Source organism: Schistocerca piceifrons, chromosome X (assembly GCF_021461385.2).
Source record: "Schistocerca piceifrons isolate TAMUIC-IGC-003096 chromosome X, iqSchPice1.1, whole genome shotgun sequence".
In the NCBI taxonomy this organism is placed as follows: Eukaryota; Metazoa; Arthropoda; class Insecta; order Orthoptera; family Acrididae; genus Schistocerca; species Schistocerca piceifrons.
In genome coordinates, this window is record NC_060149.1 from 738,227,822 (window position 1) to 738,249,159 (window position 21,338).

Below are 21,338 nucleotides of genomic sequence, written 5' to 3' on the forward strand. Positions count from 1 at the left end.
TCCCGCGGCACGACGGCCTCTACAAGCAGGACAATGGAACGTGTCACACAGTCCACAATGTAGGGTCGTGCTTCCCAGAGCACCAGGATGAGTTTTCCGTACTTCCTTGGCCATCAAACTCTCCGGTTTTATACTCTACCGAGTGTCTGTGGGCCACTTCGATTGGGCTGTTCGTGCCGTGGATTCTCAACCGTGAAACCTAGCGGAGCTAGCCACTGCAGTGGAGTCGACATAGCTTCACATCCTTCTAGGTACCCTCCAGAACCTCATTGACTCTTAAATGCAATGTATTCGCAGTTGCGAATATGGGCAACAATCTGCTGTATAATGGAATGACGACCATGAAAATTTGTGCCGGAGTTGGACTCGAACCCGTATTTCCTGCTTATCGCGAGCGGTCGCCCTACTCTTAGACTATCTGAGCACGACTCATGGCCAGACCCAAACTTCGAAATGTTGCCAACCCTGTGTCTACAACCTGTACTCGTACATTCATTATGTATTTTCCCGTACAGGGGAAACATTTTAAATGAAAGCGCTTGGCCGGTGTCGGCGGATAAATACGATATTCCAATGCCTATGTTGTTCAGAAGTACGATGCAATGTTATTAGGACATGCATGCATGTCCGAAGGTACACGCATCACACTTCTGACCAACACAGGCATTGCATAACGTGATTATTCAGGCTTCTGACATTGATAGGGAAAACTGTAATTAATATAGCTACGAAAGAAGATTATACTTCTTTTAGTGCCAGCCGGTGTGGCCGAGCGATTCTAGGCGCTTCAGTCTGGAACCGCGCGACCACTACGGTCGCAGGTTCGAATCATGCATCGGGTATGAATGTGTGTGATGTCCTTAGGTTAGTTAGGTTTAAGTAGTTCTAAGTTCTAGGGGACTGATGACCTCAGATGTTAAGTCTCATAGTGCTCAGAGCCATTTGAACCATTTGAACCACGTCCTTTAGTGAGAACTTTCTTACAATTCATGCGGATGAAAACATTATTACGGTAGCTTAAACGGTCCGCGATATATCTGAGGTGAACAGCTTAGATGAATCACCTTACGTATAATACCGCTCCATACAGGGCGTGTCATAATTAACTAGGAAAACTGTTATAGGTGAAAGTACGTTGCATTAGACTTAGATCCTTAATTGAGCCGTTTGTGAGATAATTTAGAATTCGTGGTTTCGAGCCGTCATTGACTTCGATATGAAATATTGTTGTAGTTAGTGCAAATGTATCTTAAATGTACACTACTGGCCATTAAAATTGCTATACCGAGAAGAAATGCAGATGATAAACGGGTATTCATTAGACAAATATATTATAGTTGAACTGACATGTGATTACAATTTCACGCAATTTGGGTGCATAGATCCTGAGAAATCAGTACACAGAACAATCACCTCTGGCCGTAATAACGGCCTTGTTACGCCTGGCCATTAAGTCAAACAGAGTTTGGATGACGTGTACAGGTACAGCTGCCCATGCAAATTCAACACGATACCACACTTCATCAAGAGTAGTGATTGGCGCATTGTGACGAGCCGGTTGCTCGGCCACCATTGATCAGACGTTTTCAATTGGTGAGAGATCTGGAGAATGTGCTGGCCAGGGCAGCAGTTGAACATTTTCTGTATCCAGAAAGGCCCGTACAGGACCTGCAACATGCGGTCGTGCATTATCCTGCTGAAATGTAGGATTTCGCAGGGATCGAATGAAGCGTAGAGCCACGGGTCGTAAGACATCTGAAATGTAACGTCCGCTGTTCAAAGTGCCGTCAATGCGAACAAGAGGTGACCGAGACGTGTAACCAATGGCACCCCATACCATCACGCCGGGTGATACGCCAGTATGGCGATGACGAATACACGCTTCCAATGTGCGTTCACCGCGATGTCCCCAAACACGGATGCGACCATCATGATGCTGTAAACAGAACTTGGATTCATCCGAAAAAATGACGTTTTGCTATTCGTTCACCCAGGTTCGTCTTTGAGTACACCATCGCAGGCGCTCCTGTCTTTGATGCAGCGTCAAGGGTAACCGCAGCCATGGTCTCCGAGCCGATAGTGCACGCTACTGCAAACGTCGTCGAACTGTTCGTGCAGATGGTTGTTGTCTTGCAAACGTCCCCATCTGTTGACTCAGGGATCGAAACGTGGCTGCACGATCCGTTACAGCCATGTGGATAAGATGCCTGTCATCTCGACTAATAGCGATACGAGGCCGTTGGGAGCCAGCACGGCGTTCCGTATTACCCTCCTGAACCCACCGATTCCATATTCTGCTAACAGTCATTGGATCTCGACCAACGCGAGCAGCAATGTCGCGATACGATAAACCGCAATCGCGATAGGCTACAATCCGATCTTTATCAAAGTCGGGAACGTGATGGTACGCATTTCTCCTCCTTACACGAGGCATCACAACAACGTTTCACCAGGCAACGCCGGTCAACTGGTGTTTGTGTATGAGAAATCGGTTGGAAACTTTCCTCATGTCAGCACGTTGTAGGTGTCTCCACAGGCGCCAACCTTGTGTGAATGCTCTGAAAAGCTAATGATTTGCATATCACAGCATCTTATTCCCGTGGGTTAAATTTCGCGTTTGTAGCACGTCATCTTCGTGGTGTAGTAATTTTAATGACTAGTAGTGTAAAATTTTCGAACAAATATCCACCTAATTGAGCTCTAGTGAAGCCATGTCCCGCCTTAGAAAACATATAACACTACTTCAAGTCGCTACATATTACAACTTATTGTATATTCGTACAGTCTGAAGAATGTGTTCCACATGTCATCCTCGCATTTGGACACAATACTGCTCTCGTCTCTGCACCGAGCTAGGAACTCTTTCAAACACCCGCGGATTATCTCTTAAATCTTAAAAATACTGTACAATTCGCTGCTCTAGTTCTTCGACGGGAATGCTGTAAATTTAACTTTTGACGCGAACCCACGCAGAAAAGTGCAGGTGATTGAGATTACGTGATTTTGGTAGCCAAGGTACAGGCTGTGCTCAGCCTCTCCATCTTGTACCACACTGACGCGCTAGATGACGTCTTACATCTGCAGCAAAGCGTGGCGATGTCACATCATGCATGTGCCACATTCCCCAGCTACGGACCAGGGGTGAAATTTGAGGCCAATTACATTTCCTCTCACACTTATGTGACCGCCTGTCAGAAGTCTGAATAACCACATGTTGCAGCGTGGAGCACTGCGCGACGTGCAGGAAGAGTGACAGTGAGGTTCTGGAAGGTAGCGACGGGGATGTGCAGTGACGCGACCAGCCGCCCTTGGTTTCTCGGTCGAAGATCAATGGTGCGAACAGCCCGATCCAGATAGTCCCACAAATTATCGACTGGATTTGAATCCAATGAGTTTGGTGACCAGGGGAGTACGGTAGACTCATCTTGGTGCTCTTCGAACCACACACGTACACTGCAAGCTGTGTGACACGCTGCATTGTCTTGTTGGTAGATGCCTTCGTGAGAAGAACAACAAACTGCATGTAGGTGTGGACATGGTCCCTAAGAATAGATGTACACTGTGTTAATCATTGTGCTTTCCAAAATGACGATAACGCTCAGTGAATGCCACGAAAACATTCCCGTGACCATAACGCGTGCTGGGAGTTTGCTTTAAGACGTTTGATGCCGTACAGTACAACGGCCATCTGTTCGATGGAGCATAAAACGTGATTCCTCTGAAAAGGTCATTTGTCACCACTCAGTGGACGTCTAGTTGTGATACTGGCGTGCAAATTCTAGCTTCCGTCACCTATGAACAGCAGTCAGCACGGGTGCATGAAACAGGCGCCTGATGCAGTCCCATACGTAGCAACGTCCGCTGAACGGTCGTTGAGGAGACACTGTTGGTAACCGCTTGGTTTCTCTGGGCGGTCCGTTGCTCAAGTTGGACGTCTATTCGCCAGTAAACATCTCCGCAGCCGTCGTTCATCTCTGTCATCTATGACCCGTGGTGAACCACGGTTTTGAATAGCTCCATTTAGCCATGCACAATATACTTTTGCCACAGCGGCCCGCTGACAGTTTACAAACTTAGACTTTTCGGAAATGTTTCCACCCTTGGTCCGAAAGCCAATAATCGAGCCCTTTTGGATGTCGGATAAATCGCTCGGTTTCCGTATTACAACAACGATTGCACTTTTTCCTATTGCTATTCCCCCACTGAAACGCTTTATATACCCTTCACTGCTAGTGCTGCCACCTGCTGTGTGAAAACGGTTATTGACCGTTCATTTTGAATATAGGTGATGGTCACATTAATGTCACTGAAATGTGTAGACTGGGTCTTAAGCCGACCGGGGTGGCCGAGCGGTTCTAGGCGCTACAGTCTGGAACCGCGCGACCGCTACGGTCGCAGGTTCGAACCCTGCCTCGGGCATGAATGTGTGTGATGTCCTTAGGTTAGTTAGGTTTAAGTAGTTCTAAGTTCTACAGGACTGATGACCTGAGAAGTTAAATCTAATAGTGCTCAGAGCCATTTGAACCATTTGAACTGGGTCTTAATCCAAAAATGTACATGTCAAAAGATACATCTGAACTAACTAGGAGAACTGAAATCAGTCGTGACTTCAATTAGACACAATTATCCAACAAACAGTTTGTTTGCGAATCCATGTGTTTACTGGAACGTTTTTCCTTGAATTATCGTATACTTCATCCGTGTCCGTTATCGCTGTTAATTGCGATACACTCGGCATTAAAATTCACAACAATCGAAAAATATAGTGAAGTTCAGGAAGAGCTGTAAATAGTTGACGCTTCATAGAGGATTGTCGGTTGATCCTCATCATATAAAATGTAATATTTTGCTCTCAAATAGGCGGAAAAACTCATTACTGTTTGATTAAACGATTGAGGAGCAGTTGATGGGATCAGCCAAAGACTGCGATTCATTGGCAGAACTCTTAGAAAGTGCAACAGCTCTACTAAAGAGACTGCTTCCACCACGCTTGTTCGCCCTATTCTGGAGTATTGCTGTGCGGTGTGGGATCCGCATCAGGTGGGATTGACGGATGGCATCGAAAAAGTACAAAGAGGTGCAGCACGTTTTGTATTATCGCGAAATAGGGGAGATAGTGTCACAGACGTTATACGTGAATTGGAGTGGCAATCATTTAAACAAAGACGTTTTTCGTTGCGACGGGATCTTCTCATGAAATTTCAATCACCAGTTTTCTCCTCCGATTGCTAAAACATTCTGTTGGCACCAACCTACGTAGGGAGAAATGATCATCACGATAAAATAAGAGAAATCAGGGCTCGCAAAGAAAAACTTAAGTGCTCGTTTTTCCCGCGTGCCGTTCGAGAGTGGAACGGTAGAGAGACTGCTTGAAGGTGGTTCATTGAACCCTCTGCCAGGCACTTCATTGTGAATAACAGAGTAATCACGTAGATGTAGATGTAGATGTAGATGAAGTGTAGCCCACCCACGAAGGAGGAAATTTACAAAATTCTCGTGCGACCAATAATGCTCATCAGCCAGGAACCCTTACCAAATGAGATTGATGAAAGAAACAGATTCACCTATAAATCTGTTGTGCACACCCGGAAAAACATTAGTAAATATGTCACAAATAGTACTATTCTCAATCACGGGACAAAAGTTGCTTTAGCCTTATGCTTACCAAGGAAGAAACAAACCAGTCTGTGAAAAACATTTTCTATCGGGAACTGAAATTGAATAATAATTTGCCCAAGGAGTCGAAAGAGATGCTTAAAATACACTTATCTAAGAAGGCGGTCATATCGTACATCATAAACATTGCATACTAGAACAGTAAGGATTAGTTACAGAACTTAGAATGTGATTTCATAATAAAAAAAAGTTATCACTTGTGCGTAATACCAATGTCTCATTTTTTATGAGTTCAGAGTCTAAACCAGTTGTTCATACAGGCAGAAGGGAAAAACGTGGAGCTACGACAGAGGCGTGGCGGCGTAGTCATGAACGTAAAGGTATCTACAGTTGTATGTCGCTGTGGGTAGTGAAACGCGTGAAGAGACTAAATGTACTTACAATGTCTGATGTCTTTCATTATCAAGAAAACTTGCTTCGAACATGTGCAAACATAATATAACTGTACGCTAGGTCTAAACCAAATACGGGGGTGCATTTGTTAAGAGACTGCCCTCATATTCGTGTGTATCGAGGCTCATGCTCTGGCTGGCCATCCTGGTTTAGGTTTTCTGTGGTTTTCGTAAATCACGTCAGGCTTCGTTCCCTCCACAAGGCCGTGGCTGACAACCTGTCCTGACCCCTCTTGTATACAGGATGGTCAGAAATACTCTGGAAAGCTTGTAAGAGTATTGCAGGGTAGTGTGTGCTGAGAAATAATCGTTAAGAAAAAAAATTCAGTGCCTTGCGCCGTTTCTGAGTTAATTAGCACTGAAGTTAGCCAATCAGGCTGCTGCGCGCGCAAATTCGAACGGCCCGCCAGACACAAATAGTGTCAGGTGTCCTCATAGCATAGATGATAACGCACGAGACTGCTCAGCTTTCGCCGGCCGAGGTGGCCGAGCGGCTCTAGGCGCTCAGTCCATAACCGCGCGACGGCTACGGTCGCAGTTTCGAATCGTGCCTCGGGCATGGATGTGTGTGATGTCCTTAGATTAGTTAGGTTTAAGTACTTCTAAGTTCTAGGGGACTGATGATCTCAGATGTTAAGTCCCGTAGTACTCAGAGTCATTTGAGCTATTTGCTCAGCTTTCGGCTCGGGTTCGATCCTTTCCACCGTCCCATGTCCAATTTTTGTATCGTTCTCTTGGTCTGTTTTAGGAAACCAACCGAAGAACACGATTGGTAGCACCCTCTCTGGCGGGCCGCTTGAATTTGCTCGCGCAACGGCCTGGTTGGTTAACTTCAATGACAATTAACTATGAAACGGAGCAACATATCTAATTTTTTTCTTAATAATTGTTTGTCAAAACGACCTACCCTGTAACACCCTTACAAGCTTTTCAGACTGTTTCTGACTACCCTACATGACTTATCTTTATCTTGTGTTAGGTTGATAACTTCTGTATCATTGTGAAATGATCCTTGGACGAATAAAATACTTTCACTTACACTATAAAATCCAGAGAAGAGCAGCACGTAGGTCATCGGTTCGTTTACTAAGAACGAAAGTTTCACGAAGAAGCTCGTCCACCTCGAATGGCAGACGATACAAGAGAGGTGTGGAGCATCTAAGTGTGGTTTACTATTACAATTCCGAGAGCACACTTCCCTAGGGGAGTTATCCACATACTGCTATCACGTTCATATATTTCGCGAAAAGGTCATGAAAACAAAAACCGTCTCTAATGACCTCGCTGTTGACGGGACGTTAAACTTTAATCTTCCTTCTTCCATGAGAGTAAAATTACGGGGAATCGAGGTCACAAGAAGTTTTACCAACACCTATTTTTCCCACGAGAACAGGGAAGGATAAGTGACAACTGTACATAAAGTACCCTTCGCCACACACCGTAAGGTGGTTTCTAGTGCCTAGATGTAGATGTAGTAGATGTGATGACAAATAACCTGTTTGATTTAGGGATACTGCCGTTGTGGGAAATAATAATCCAAGAAACAGGGGAGCAAACATGGCGCAGGGGGGCTTGCAGCATACGACTAGGTTACAGCCGGTGAAGTAGGTCCATAGAATTGGTGTCTATTAGGCGTATATTGCAGCGCCCATTCAGCTTCCATTAGCGCGCCCTAACTGCCAGAGTGCTCGCATCCGGACGGCTCATCACACCGCTCGTCCTCTCGCGTCCTGCGTGTCACGCTCCACATATCATCTCTGTTTCAGCACTGAGGCATTTCTTACTGTCTCTGAAAGTGACGGCTATACTCAGTTACGTCCAATAAGACGTTTCACATCTTTCAACTAGCGTTCGGGATATATCCCAGTACACATATTGACCTATCGCTATGTGATTACCGTTCAAAGCCCTTGATCTCATAGTCCGCTGTGGATATATTTAAGACATTACAAACAGGGTTAAAGAACAGCCATCGATCACTGATGATGTACCTGATATTTCTTTCACGTAAGAATTATTTCACTTTTCCTACGTATATTCTAACACTTGAGCCATTACTTCGACTTCCATTATGATGCACTTGGTAGAAAGCACTTATCATATTTAACTACCACCTTTCGTTTTGTTGTTTTATGATGCGGAGCAAACTCCACAATCTCTATGGAAATGCGACAACTTTTAAAGTGCTTTATCTCAGTCTGTGGTCGCCATTCTAAATGCACTGAAGTGTTTGTTATCTAACTAGACAGTTACCATTCTTTTGAAATGCATTCTCCGACTGGCTTGATTTCAATCAATGCTTCATATCACTACTGTGTATTTGTAGAAGTAACCGGCATATGAACAGGATTAATGTTGCATTGCCCCCTGCGTTACATATTGTGTAGTGTCTGCAACGTTCAGTTCACTCACACTAACGTGATAACTATAGCCTGAGACTATAATACACTGACGGAAAAACATCGCAGCACCAAGAAGGAGTTGTACGACATTTTGTCCTGCCGGAGTGGCCGAGCGGTTAAAGGCGTTACAGTCTGGAACCGCACGACCGCTACAGTCGCAGGTTCGAATCCTGCCTCGGGCATGGATGTGTGTGATGTCCTTAGGTTAGTTAGGTTTAAGTAGTTCTAAGTTCTAGGGGACTTATGACCACAGCAGTTGAGTCCATAGTGCTCAGAGCCATTTGTACGACATAAACTAAAGTTGGTAGGCGTGTTTCTCCATCTGAAAGATGATGTCTATACAAATTTCTCGCCAGTCACATCAGAGTGACACTAACACCGTCACGATAAGAATGCAAATCAGGGTTGCTTTAAATACGCGCTGTAACTGTCGTAAGGGTTAAGTACCTTTGAGATTGTACATGGTGAGCTGATGTCAGTCAACAATGGCTTTAAGGCTACAAAGACACCATTATCAACATCTCATTGAGTTTCGACGAGGTCGTGTAATAGGACTACGAAAAGCTGGATGTAGCGATATTGAACAAAGACTTGGCAAGAATGTAGAAACTGTACACGAGTACTGGTAGCGGTGGTCACGAGAATGTACGCTTGCAAGAAGACCGGGCTCCCGACTGACATATAGCACTACCGAGAGGGTAGACCATTGTGTTGAGCGTATGGATCTGGCGCATCGTACTGCATCTGCAGCGGCAATTTGAACAGCAGTCGGCACTACAGTGACACAAATAACTGTCACAAATCGGCTACTTTAAAGTCAACTCCGAGCCATACGCCCTGTAGCGTGCATTTCACTGATCCCAAAACACCGCCTTTTGCAACTTCAGTGGTGTCAAGCGAGAACTCACTGAAGGCAGAGTGCAAGTCTACTGTTTTCTGATGAAAGCTGGTTCTGCCTCGGTGCCAGTGATTGCCATTTGTTGGTTAGAAGGAGGCTACTTGGGGGACTGCAACCAACCTGTCGGCGTACTAGACACAATGGACCTACACCTAGAGTTATGGTCTGAGGTGCGATTTCTTATGACAGCAGGAGCACCCTCCTGGTTATCCCAGGCACCCTGATTACAAATTTTTACGTCAATCTGGCGATTCGACCTCATGTGCTGCCAGTCATGAATAGCATTTCCGGGGTAGTTTTCCAACAAGATAACGATCGCCCACATTCTGTTGTTGTATCCAGATATACCCTACAGAGTATCGACATGTTGCCTTGGCCTGCTCGATGACCACATCCGCGTCTAGTCGAGCACTTATGGGACATCATCGGAAAACTCCAGCGTCATCTACAACCAGCATTAGCCCTCCCTGTATTGACCGATCATGTGCAACGGGATTCGAACTCCGTCCCACGAACTGACATCAGGAACTTGTACAACACAATGCATGCACGTTTGCATGCTTGCATTCAAATTGTTCAAATGGCTCTGAGCACTATGGGACTTAGCCGGCCGCGGTGGTCTCGCGGTTCTAGGCGCGCAGTCCGGAACCGTGCGACTGCTACGGTCGCAGGTTCGAATCCTGCCTCGGGCATGGATGTGTGTGATGTCCTTAGGTTAGTTAGGTTTAAGTAGTTCTAAGTTCTAGGGGACTGATAACCACAGCAGTTGAGTCCCATAGTGCTCAGAGCCATTTGAACCATTTGCACTATGGGACTTAACATCTGAAGTCATCAGTCCCCTAGAACTTAGAACTACTTAAACCTAACTAACCTAAGGACATCACACACATCCATGCCCGAGACAGGATTCGAACCTGCGACCGTAGCAGTCGCACGGTTCCCGACTGATGCGCCTAGAACCGCTCGGCCACCGCGGCCGGCTGCTTGCATTCATCACTCTGGCGGTTACACTGGTTATTAATGTACCAGCATTTCACATTTGCAATGGCTTATCTCGCGTTTACATTAACCTGTGGTCCTGCAGTGTTATGTTGCCTAGACGGATGTATTCCTGAAATTTCATTACTCTACATTACTTATTTTTAGTGTCGCATTTTTTCCGTCCGTGTATTTACTGTAAAATATTTTCTGTTTGTTGTGCTCTAAAGCTCTGGTAAATTTAAAAACGACATCATGTAAACCATAAGCTACTGTTCAGTGACTTGAATAAGCGGCCAGTTTCGATCAGAGACCATTGTTGAACACAATCTGGATTAAAAGCAAGAGGTATATTGGAATACAATGACGTCAAGCAAGAAGCTCAACGTTGAAATGACGGCTAGAAACTGTATAGGGAGTAAACATATTTCTAAATTATAGAATACGTAAATGACAATATAATCCATCAGCAGACGTAGGGTGAAACATTTTAGAGATGTGTGGCGTCACTCTTCTCGTTATAGTTTCAAACTACGTCCAACGTCATTAACTCTAGTTTAATGCAGGCTGTGCTCAACAATGTCATTTGACGGAAACCGGGCGCTTATTAAAAATAGTTTCAGCAGCAACTTATGGTGTTAAATGATGTTATTTTTAAAATACTATCTCCTCCAATATGAGCGGCTCAAACTTCGTGGTACAACGTATGGATATCCAGTAAAACTTGAAAGTTTCGTTACCTCGTGTTAAGCATTGTTTCACGACTTTACTATCTTCTGACACCTAGTTGATATTCATCAAGGAATGTCTTTTCACTGATTACCGAGTACGGCGGAACAGTGCTTCAAACACTGGACACGTTTTTACGAGGAGTAGGGTTAAAGTCGTCTTTCGGTCTTCCTCATTTGCTGTCCCGTGGTTTCCCAAAATAATTTCAGTCCAATTCTGGAACGATTCTTTGTAAGATGACCAAGACCGATTCCTTTTCCCATTCTTATCGAACAGCTGACTTTAAAGATGTAGATGTCACAGGGTCTAAACAACTGACTCCACCGTTTTCCGTGTTTTCAAATCATTGAGATATTTAACTAGGAGATTTCTAGTCATTTTATCCTAACAGACATGATGAGTTTACAGACTACAGTAATTTCTTGTGATATCGTACGTCATGGCAAATTTTGAGTCACTTAAGGCTGTTTATTAAGTCGATTAAAATTTCATAATACCATCTGCTTTTTACAGATTTGCTTCTCAGATCCTAGTTTTGCCAACAGTCCTTCCTCGTTAATGTCATAGGTTTCAGATGAACACCCAGGACTCTATAAGAAGATGTTTCCCATCTTTGTTAGAGAAACAGCTACCCTTTTTGGTTTGTTTCGACATCAATCCTCTAAGCGAGTCAATATCTGACTCACGCAGCTGATTAATGCTGGCTTGCAAATCGGGAGAGCCATGGTTTGAATCCGGAACATATCACTGCTGTTTACGTTTCCAATGGCGTTTCTAAACCAGATAAGTCCAAAATTTTGATGACTTTGTATGCAACAATGAAACTTGTTTCTTCTTCTTCTTCAAACTTTGTTATGTCCCTTAAGTGCTCGATCTATGTAAATATTGAAAAATTGTGCCTGCACACACACACACACACACACACATACACACACACACACATACACACACACACACACACACGCACACACACACACATATTCGCTCACTAAAAGCATATTTTTAAACACAAACCTGAAGCAAGCAGTTCTCCGACGATACTTGAACGATTGTCTACGGACACTTTTCTTTCCAGTCAATGGCATTTTTGTATATTTCTATTTTATCTGGCCCGACGCACAATAATTAAACGCTCAGTAGGAACTTAGAGAATCTTTGTATGAGAAGAAAATTTGTTACTTTACGTCTCACTCAATTTATCTGTAGTACTCTTGTCTACGAGTTCACCTGTTGTTGGTCCCTCGAATTACTGTGGCAACGGTGTAAGAAGTATTGCGTCTGTCTTTTCATCCATTCATAGGCTTTTCTGTTAAGTGCTGCTTTTAATTACGTGTTTATGAACTATTTTCCAGATTTGCAGATCATTCGTTTCTCAGAGCGCAACAAGTTGAGTATTTTCCCTTTGCATATAGCTCTGCCACAACCAAAGTTTCGACTGCATAAGCTGCTTCCCTCCGTATTTGAATGTATAGGATGTTCTCTTTGACATCAAACCAGAACTTTAATCCTGTAAAAAAGAGCTTTATCCTTCGACTAATGAGATTTTCTTAGCTCGTTTACTGCATCGTAACTTGATAACACCGCTTCTGAACAGCTAAATCATTTAAGATATTTCATCTATACAATTTTATTTCTAGAGTATAATATCGTAAAGCTCTGACATCTAACAATATTAACAATTTCTATGCCCTCTATATAATACAGCTGACAAAGAGAGGGTAGCACAGTCGATATGCAATGGTGTGTGTGTGTTTGTCCTTAGGATAATTTAGGTTAAGTAGTGTGTAAGCTTAGGGACTGATGACCTTAGCAGTCAAGTCCCATAAAATTTCACACACATTTTTTGAACAGTCGATATGTGAACACGGTTGAGCAATGCAGTACTCTAGTATTGCCATAATGTTATCTGTCGGGATGATGTTTCATTGCATTAATAGGACTTTCAAGAACTTTGTTAATTGTTTTAGCGGCCATTGTATGTTAAATGTATTGTATATATTTTTTTCTTTTCTTATGGATGAGTGGGGATGTTAAATGAGAGAGTTTTCGATATGACTAAATCAACGCTGGCATGGTTTTCTGCTTACTCCGAAAAGTATCAAACGGGCCGAGAGGTAAGTTTGCCAGATACCTCATGTATCCTTATTCCATAAGAAAGTGCAGGAAGACTGCGCTTTTAATTCAAAGCGGAAGAGGAAAAAGTTATTAATTTGGGACACATAATGTTAATTTTTGGTTTTTCCCTATGCCGTAATTTACTGTTCTTATGGTGCGGGTTACCACGTTGAGTAAACATGTACTCAGGTACTACACTAGACAAAAATACATCACATGTGAAATCCGTGAGTCAATGATAAGTTCAACTCAGTCCCTTGCCTGGCTCTGCCCCTTAATTATTCGCAGAGGAAAATAACGTATCAGTATTTTATAAACGTAACTTTAGTTGTTTGATGGATAACGACAAGCGGAAATTGTCATAAAAGTCGGAAACCCAATAATGTGTGTATTACAATGATAAATCCTTCTGTAAAATACATGCACGTATTTTATACAAAACTATGTGATTCACAAAAATTTCAGTTTACTCAAGAGTCGTACCATAAACAGAAACACTTTCACCGTTCTGTCGACAATGGAATATACGACTCCAATCTTCGAAGTTGAGTAATGTGGTACTGTTACTTTCAAGTTAATCTGATTGCAGTATGAAGCAGTCATTCAAGAAGGCAACGAGCCACTAGTGCATCACATGGAGGTGTTCCACTGCGAGGCCCCACCGGAGGAGCAAATCCCTGAGTATCAAGGTTCCTGCACGGACGAGAAACGTCCGAAGTCCACCGCCGTCTGCAAAAAGGTTCTCGCCGCCTGGGCTATGGGAGCCCTACCCTTCACCTATCCGGAGGTATGTCATCCAAATACCCCTCCTTACGTTATACACATTAAACCTCTGCTTATCAGCAATAAAATCTTTGTTAGGATTATTATTTTCCTAACATAGGTATAATCAAGTACATGTCAAATTAACATATGTACTATTATTTTATGAAGAAAATGCAATATAGCATTGCCTGTGCTGTTCCAAAGTACGATGTCATCTTCTTGCATCGTACTTCTGAACATTGCATCGTACTTCTGAACAACACAGGCACCGTAAGATCGTAGGTATCCGCCGACTCCAGGAAAGTGACTTTCAATTAAAATCTCTCTCCTGTGCAGGAATATACGTAATGGATGTACGAGTGCAGGTTATACACACATGGTCGACGACATATGGAACTTTTGGTCTGACCCTGGAGTGTGCTCAGAAAGCCTAATGGTAATGCGACGGCTCGTCGGGAAATCCGGTGTTCGAGTCCCGGTCTGATAGAAACATTCACTCTCGACATTCCGTTATACAGCTGATGGTTGTCCTTATTCGCAATTGCGAATACATTTCCTGAAAAAAATTGTTTTACAGCATTTATATTACACGTGGTTTCAGAGCTAAACCACTGGTACACCAGGGACTGTTCACTTTTTGTGGTACCCCGTATAACATTTTCTCCACCACATGTCTGGCTCGTCCATTCGGTGTGATGGGGGTATCTGCATCTGTATTTACTCCTTTATCGTGTGGAACGTATGTTTTGTAACAGATGATGCGTAGTATTTGATTTGCTCCTGACATTTTGATGCCCCTTTAAGCTCTGCAATGACATCAACTATAAACTACATCAAACTCATTCTGTCTTTTGTATTAATTTCGCTGAACACTGTACTGCCATTGACAACAGATACATTAAATAAATGCCTCAGTGGCACTATTTTACTTTTATTGTGACTGTCGGAGGATACTGACTTCTGATCAATTGATAAGTCATCCAGTGGCTTATATAGCACGTCTCTGGTCCGGTCAACAGCTACCAGATTCCATGATTCCTTGGCTGAGAAAAGTGCTTACACGCTGAAACCACCGTGACTCTCTTGTTCGAGACTAAATCTGACATGAAGTATACGCTTGCGGCACACAAAAAGTAATAGTAAAAGATTAGTCAGCTCGTACCATGAACAGTGAGGTTCTCGGAAATGTATAGTCATCAAACAAGAAACAAATTACAGACAGCGGAACACATGAGGAGTATGGGCTATAACGGTAATCTCAAAGTCATGGAAGACGGTAATTGTGTGGTATTACATATCGAGTACTGACGTTGGTGGCTGAAACTACCAGTAAAGGTCACGGTTTCGTTGTCACACCACTGATAAGTTAGGTACTCGACTTAAAAAATGTTTTTTCTTAGAGAACCACTGCTAAAAAAGGATTAAATTGCTAATACAATCCATAATTTCGATTCAGCTGATGCTTTGAACTGGTGATATGAATTGCTTTTCTTTCTTTAATTTGAGCTTAAGTTACCCTTAACTCATGTAGAACATTGCATTACAGTTCCCTAGGAAGTTCCAGTTACATTAAAGAGACCAGATCTCCTAGACAGGAAACAAAATGGAGGAAAATAGAAAGATGCTGACGGTATTTCTCTACTATAACAAAATTGTAGCTTAGTGTAGAGGTTTTTTGGGAATTATTTCACACAAAATGCCCCAGTACTGTAGTATGATCATAGATAACTGGATAATGATACAGCCGGCCTGGGTGGCCGAGCGGTTGTAGGCGCTACAGTCTGGAACCGCGCGACCGCTACGGTCGCAGGTTCGAATCCTGCCTCGGGCATGGATTTGTGTGATGTCCTTAGGTTAGTTACGTTTAAGTAGTTCTAAGTTCTAGGCGACTGATGACCTCAGAAGTTAAGTCCTATAGTGCTCAGAGCCATTTTGATAATGATACCTTCGCGACATAAAAAAGGCCTTACGCGCAACTCAGCCAGTGTCACTGATTGTTACTGACCACTGAGGTTCCAATCATAGTGGGGAACGAAGTATGCCATTGAGGTTTGTTACAGCAACAGTCTGTTGATGAGTGAAATAATTAATTTCCTTGACTCCTTCTGTTTGAGAAACGGAAATGGGTAAAACAGTTAAGTGGTTTCGTTACTGGACACGCATTCGGAAGAAGCGGGGTTTGAATACCCGTCCGACGATACAGTTTTAGGGTTAATGTAATTTCTCGAAATCACTTAAGGTAATTACCGGGATGGTTCGTTTCTAAATGGCACATATATTTATTTGTTTAGTCTTGTCCAGTACCAGCATGTACTATGCCTCTAACGTACTCAACGTCGACTATGCAGTGAATCATAGCCTCCCTTCCTTGTTTGAGAACATAACTGTTGGGATCAGCTGATACTATTTGATGAAAAGGTGGACTGTTTTTGACCTGACGGTGAATAATTTTTGCCTTTACCCATCTCCGTAGCAGAGGTCGCTAAAGCTCGCTTGTACGTTTGCACTCGGCCCAGAGGTAAGCCGGTTCGAATCCTGGTGGTGGAAGAGCTTTTCACTGCCAGTATTTGACAAGTAAGGGAAGGAGAGGTGGTGGAATAAAGTTCCTGATCACCAGTCTTTGCGCCAATGTCGTGGATTAAATTCCAAACCTCTCCACAGCGTCTCATGAGGTGAGGCATGCCACACTGTTGATGGTGCTCCGTCTGTCGGATGGGAATGTTAAGCTCGGCGACCCTCTTGGTGCTATTTGAGAAGAGTGTGCTATGTGCCGGCACCGGGTTTCACTCACTCCCTCCTCTCATCACCATCATACAACACAAACATGGGACTACACTATGCACGCATCCATTACTCTCACCTACACTCTACAAATACACATAACGATACAACCCTCACATCGAATGTCAAACCAAAAACCTTTCACCCGTCTAATTTACAAACTGTTATTTTATTGGGCTACAATTTCCGCGGTATATTACGCCGTCTTCAAGCCCCCTGACCGACGAGTAGGAAGGTTCCAACCTCGGTTTCGGTCAAAATAGGGGCCAGCATTCAAAGACTGGTGTCTGTAGATTTCTGCTTGATACAGCGATCACTTCAAGCATCATCTGCCGACTGGTTAGATAAACATTCAAACCAGTTTATCGAACAGTTGGCAGATGACGCTTGAAGTGATCGCTGTATCAAGCAGAAACCTACGGATACCAGTCTTTGAATGCTGGTCCTTATTTTGACCTGAACCGAGGTTGGAACCTTCCTACACATCGGTCAGGGGGCCTGAAGATGGTGTAATATATCGCCGAAACTGGTAGACCAATAAAATAACAATTTGGAAACTAGACGGCTGACAGATGTTTGATTTGAAATTCGATAGGAACCTCCGAGGTCCCACAGCCATCTCTGTAGTGATGGACATAAACAGCAACTCTCACATATCCGCAAGGAAAAGGACCCATGTGCACGGAGGAAGAATAACTTTCCAGACAGTTGGCTGAACCCATCCCGTGGGATATCCCAGCCAACAGTTCCATACGACATTACATTTTTACCTTTACATTTTTTAGGGAAAATACAAATTTTTTCGAAGCAATCTGGTTTTAGACTACTGCACTTTATCCAACGTATTTACAGTGAGTTGATTCGATCCCTGCAAAATATCTATCTATGATTCCTATAAACACTCCATAGCAGACCAAGCGATTCTCAGTCACAAATTCCACGTAGGCTACTCCACTCTGAAGACGAAGCCACTGATGCATGGCTGTATGTTGGTGCTCGACTTGGACGTAGCCGGTTTGAATCCTGGTGGTGCAAGAAACTGGGTGGTAAATGGAGAGGTGGTGGCAGACAGATCAACATATCTTGCACCAGTTTCTGGAATTAAAAATTCCAAATTTCTCATAGAGTGAAGGCATGTGAGTGAAACTGCCGTTGGTAGTCCTCCTATCGGATGGGCACGTTAAGCCCAGCCATAACGTTCGTGCTATGCGAGAGAAATAGACTGTGTACCGAAGCTGCATTTCACTCTTTCCCTTCTCTCTTCATCACACAACACAAACATGCCACCACGCTATACACTCATTAGTCAACCACACTCAACAGATACGATTAAGCCACAACCCTCACACCCAGCTAAGAAAGAAGCTATTGTGCAAGGAGGAAGAAAACCTTTTCCAGCTAGGCAGCTGAACAATCCCTAGTGGTCTATGAGATTGCAATGTCATAGAACTCTTCCTCTTTCTTTACATTTGGTAATTAGTGGATGTTAGTGGATACAAAATCTGGCGGTTAGAGTGAGAAGGCTGATGGTACAACATTTTCTACTTCTAATTCTCCGATTTGTTTATTTGACGACCTATGTGAATATGTGCACTGTCCTAAAGAATACCGATCTTTCACGTTTGCAATTCAGGACTCTTCTCTCATTTCTCCTATCCTGTTCGTTCAGTAGACATATCTGTTCACAAGTAATAGTTTATTTTTTTACTCTTTGCAAATTAATAAATAAGAACAATCCTTTTTCTGTATGAGGAAACACTGCCCATAACCTACCCTGTTGGTGAACACGAATGTGCCATACATGTTGTAGCGCCACCGGCCTTCGCCCACTCCTTTGCTCGCTATTTCGTTACTGGCGTCAGTAGGTGGAGCAACGCTAAACATCATTGGTATTGTTTTCAGAACGGTCCAAAAATTGGTGAGAAATTCAGTTTCGTATTTACTTACGGCCAGAATACAGTAAACGAGGCACAGATCCTACATACGAGGAACGTTCAGTAAGTAATGCAACATTTTTTTTCTGAAAGCAGGTTCGTTTTATTCAGGATTCCAATACACCGTATTATTCCCCACTCTTTTGGTTACAAAACCAATTTTTCAACATAATCTCTGTTCAGTGTGACGGCCTTACTCAACATCACTGGGAGGGCCTGTATGCCTGCATGATTCTAGTCTACTGGTCGACGTCGGAGCCAACGTCTTGCTGCATCAATAATCTCCCCATCATCCACATACTGCTTCCCGTGGAGTGCATCCTTCATTGGGACAAATACACTCATACTCATAAATTCAGGATAATGCTGATACATGGTGAAACAACGCTCTGGTGGGCAGTTTGTGGGTTTAAATAACCTCAGGGTATGACCATGCGGTGCATTTGACCTGCGGTCGTCGCTCGGTGGCGCTGGCAACAGTCTACATACACAGAGGTGTGTTGGTGCATGTCAGAGTAAGTTGCAGCGAGCAAGTGTTTAGTGTTTTTAGACGTGCTAATGGTGACTGTGTGTTGAAAATGGCTCAAAGAACACATATTGATGACGTTATGAGGGGTAGAATACTAGGGCGACTGGAGGCTGGTCAAACACAGCAGGTTGTAGCACGGGCCCACCGTGTGCCACAAAGTGTGATCTCAATAGTATGGCAACGATTCCAGCAGACAGGAAACGTGTCCAGGCGCTACAGCACGGGACGTCCACAGTGTACAACACCACAAGGAGACCGATATCTCACCATCAGTGCCCGCAGATGGCCACGGAGTACTGCAGGTAGCCTTGCTCGGGACCTTACCGCAACCACTGGAACAGTTGCCTCCAGACACACAGTCTACAGGCGACTAAACAGACATGGTTTATTCGCCCAAAAACCTGCAAGGTGCATCCCACTGACCCCTGGTCACGGGAGAGCCCGTAAAGCCTGGTGTCAAGAACGCAGTACATGGTCATTGGAACAGTGGTCCAGGTATAGTCTGAACAGTGATTCTCGGCAGGTTTTCATTTGGCGTGAACCAGGAACCAGATACTGCCGTTGAAAGGGACCTGTATGGAGGTCGTGGTTTGATGGTGTGGGGTGGGATAATGATTGGTGCACGTACACCCCTTCATGTCTTTGACAGAGGAACTGTAACAGGTCAGGTGTATCGGGACGTCATTTTCCAACAGTATGTCCGCCTTTTCAGGGGTGCAGTGGGTCCCACCTTCCTCCTGATGGATGATAACGCACGGCCCCACCGAGCTGCCATCGAGGAGGAGTACCTTGAAACAGAAGATATCAGGCGAATAGAGTGGCCTGCCTGTTCTCCAGACCTAAACTCCATGGAGCACGTCTGGGATGCTCTCGGTCGACGAGTCGCTTCACGGAATGTATGAATTCTCCGCCCTGCGAACTTTCTGCCCCACTAGAAATCTGCGAACTCTCCGCCTCGTACCTGTGTCCATTGTGTCCCGTACCACCTGCGGCTGTCTTCTATAACGAGAGAATTGAAAAGTTGGTACAATGCTACAACAGATGTCTAAGTCTGAGCGGCGACTGGAAAGTGTAGCTAACCGTTGCAAATAAAACAGTCTTGATTTTCACTGTGGTTTCCATTTCGCGACCTATCGTTCATTACTTTCCGAATAGCCCTCGTACCTATGGTAGAAATTATTTCATATATCTTTAATCGTCGATCATTTAATATTACATTGTCTGGAGCAATTTTTTTTTTTTTTTTTTTTTGCGTAAACGAAACGTGGATTGTGGGAAAACTGAAAAAGTCGTAACTGAGAGCTTTTGAAATGTGGTGCCACAAAAGGGTGTTATAAATTAACTGAACAGATGACGTAAGAATCGAAGGGGTTTCATATGGAAAAAGCAAGGGAAGAAATACATGCATGCCATTGGCAGTAGTGGACAGAGTCTGAAAAGACGATACAGTGGCACTCCTGTGCCTAATGCCGTCGTTGGACGCACCACTGTTGTCGCACTTCTCTCTCTGCAGCCGTGTCACAGGAAACCGCAACACTGGTCGCTGTGGTGACATTTCGTACTGCTCCAGACGTCGTTGCATTGTCCACGTGGTTACTTACTTTGCTGCAAACAAACCAATCTGGTGACTCGAGGAATGTGACGTGGCTGTACGATCCCGCACGGCCGAGCGGACGATGTGTCTGACCTCTCGGGCGCTAGTCTCGGGAAACCGCAACACTGGCCGCCATGGTGACAGTTAGTGCTGCTCCAGACGTCATCGCACTGCCCAAAGCTAATTTGATGACCCGAGGAACGTGTTGTGGCTGTACGATTCTGCACAGCTGAGCAAACGACACGTCTGTCCTCCCAGGTGGTAGTTGAACGAAGCCGTTGCGATCCTGCATGGCGTTGAGGATCACCTCCTGAGGTCATAGACTCCAAGTTCGCATGACAGTCGTGGGATCTCGAAAAACGCGATCAGGAACATCGCGAAACGATAACCTGCAGTCTCAGTAGGCCACGATCCTGCCGCTGTAGAATTCCGACATGCGCTGGTAGACGTTTTTCTTTCTTACGTGAGACATAACATAATCTTCTAAAAAACAAACAACATTCACATGCTATCTCTGAATGAGGAACCCGCCGCGTAATCGTTCC

At 44.1% G+C, this 21,338-nt stretch overlaps 1 protein-coding gene across 1 annotated transcript in view; it reads left to right on the top strand.

Annotated features, from left to right (window-relative positions):
• LOC124722684 (dopamine beta-hydroxylase) overlaps positions 1 to 21,338 on the top strand; it is a 165,676-nt gene that overhangs the window by 125,464 nt on the left and 18,874 nt on the right. Inside the window, exon 4 of the mRNA XM_047247826.1 lies at positions 13,780 to 13,977. Coding sequence (XP_047103782.1) covers positions 13,780 to 13,977 — 198 coding nt within the window. The remainder of the gene's footprint in view (positions 1 to 13,779; positions 13,978 to 21,338) is intronic.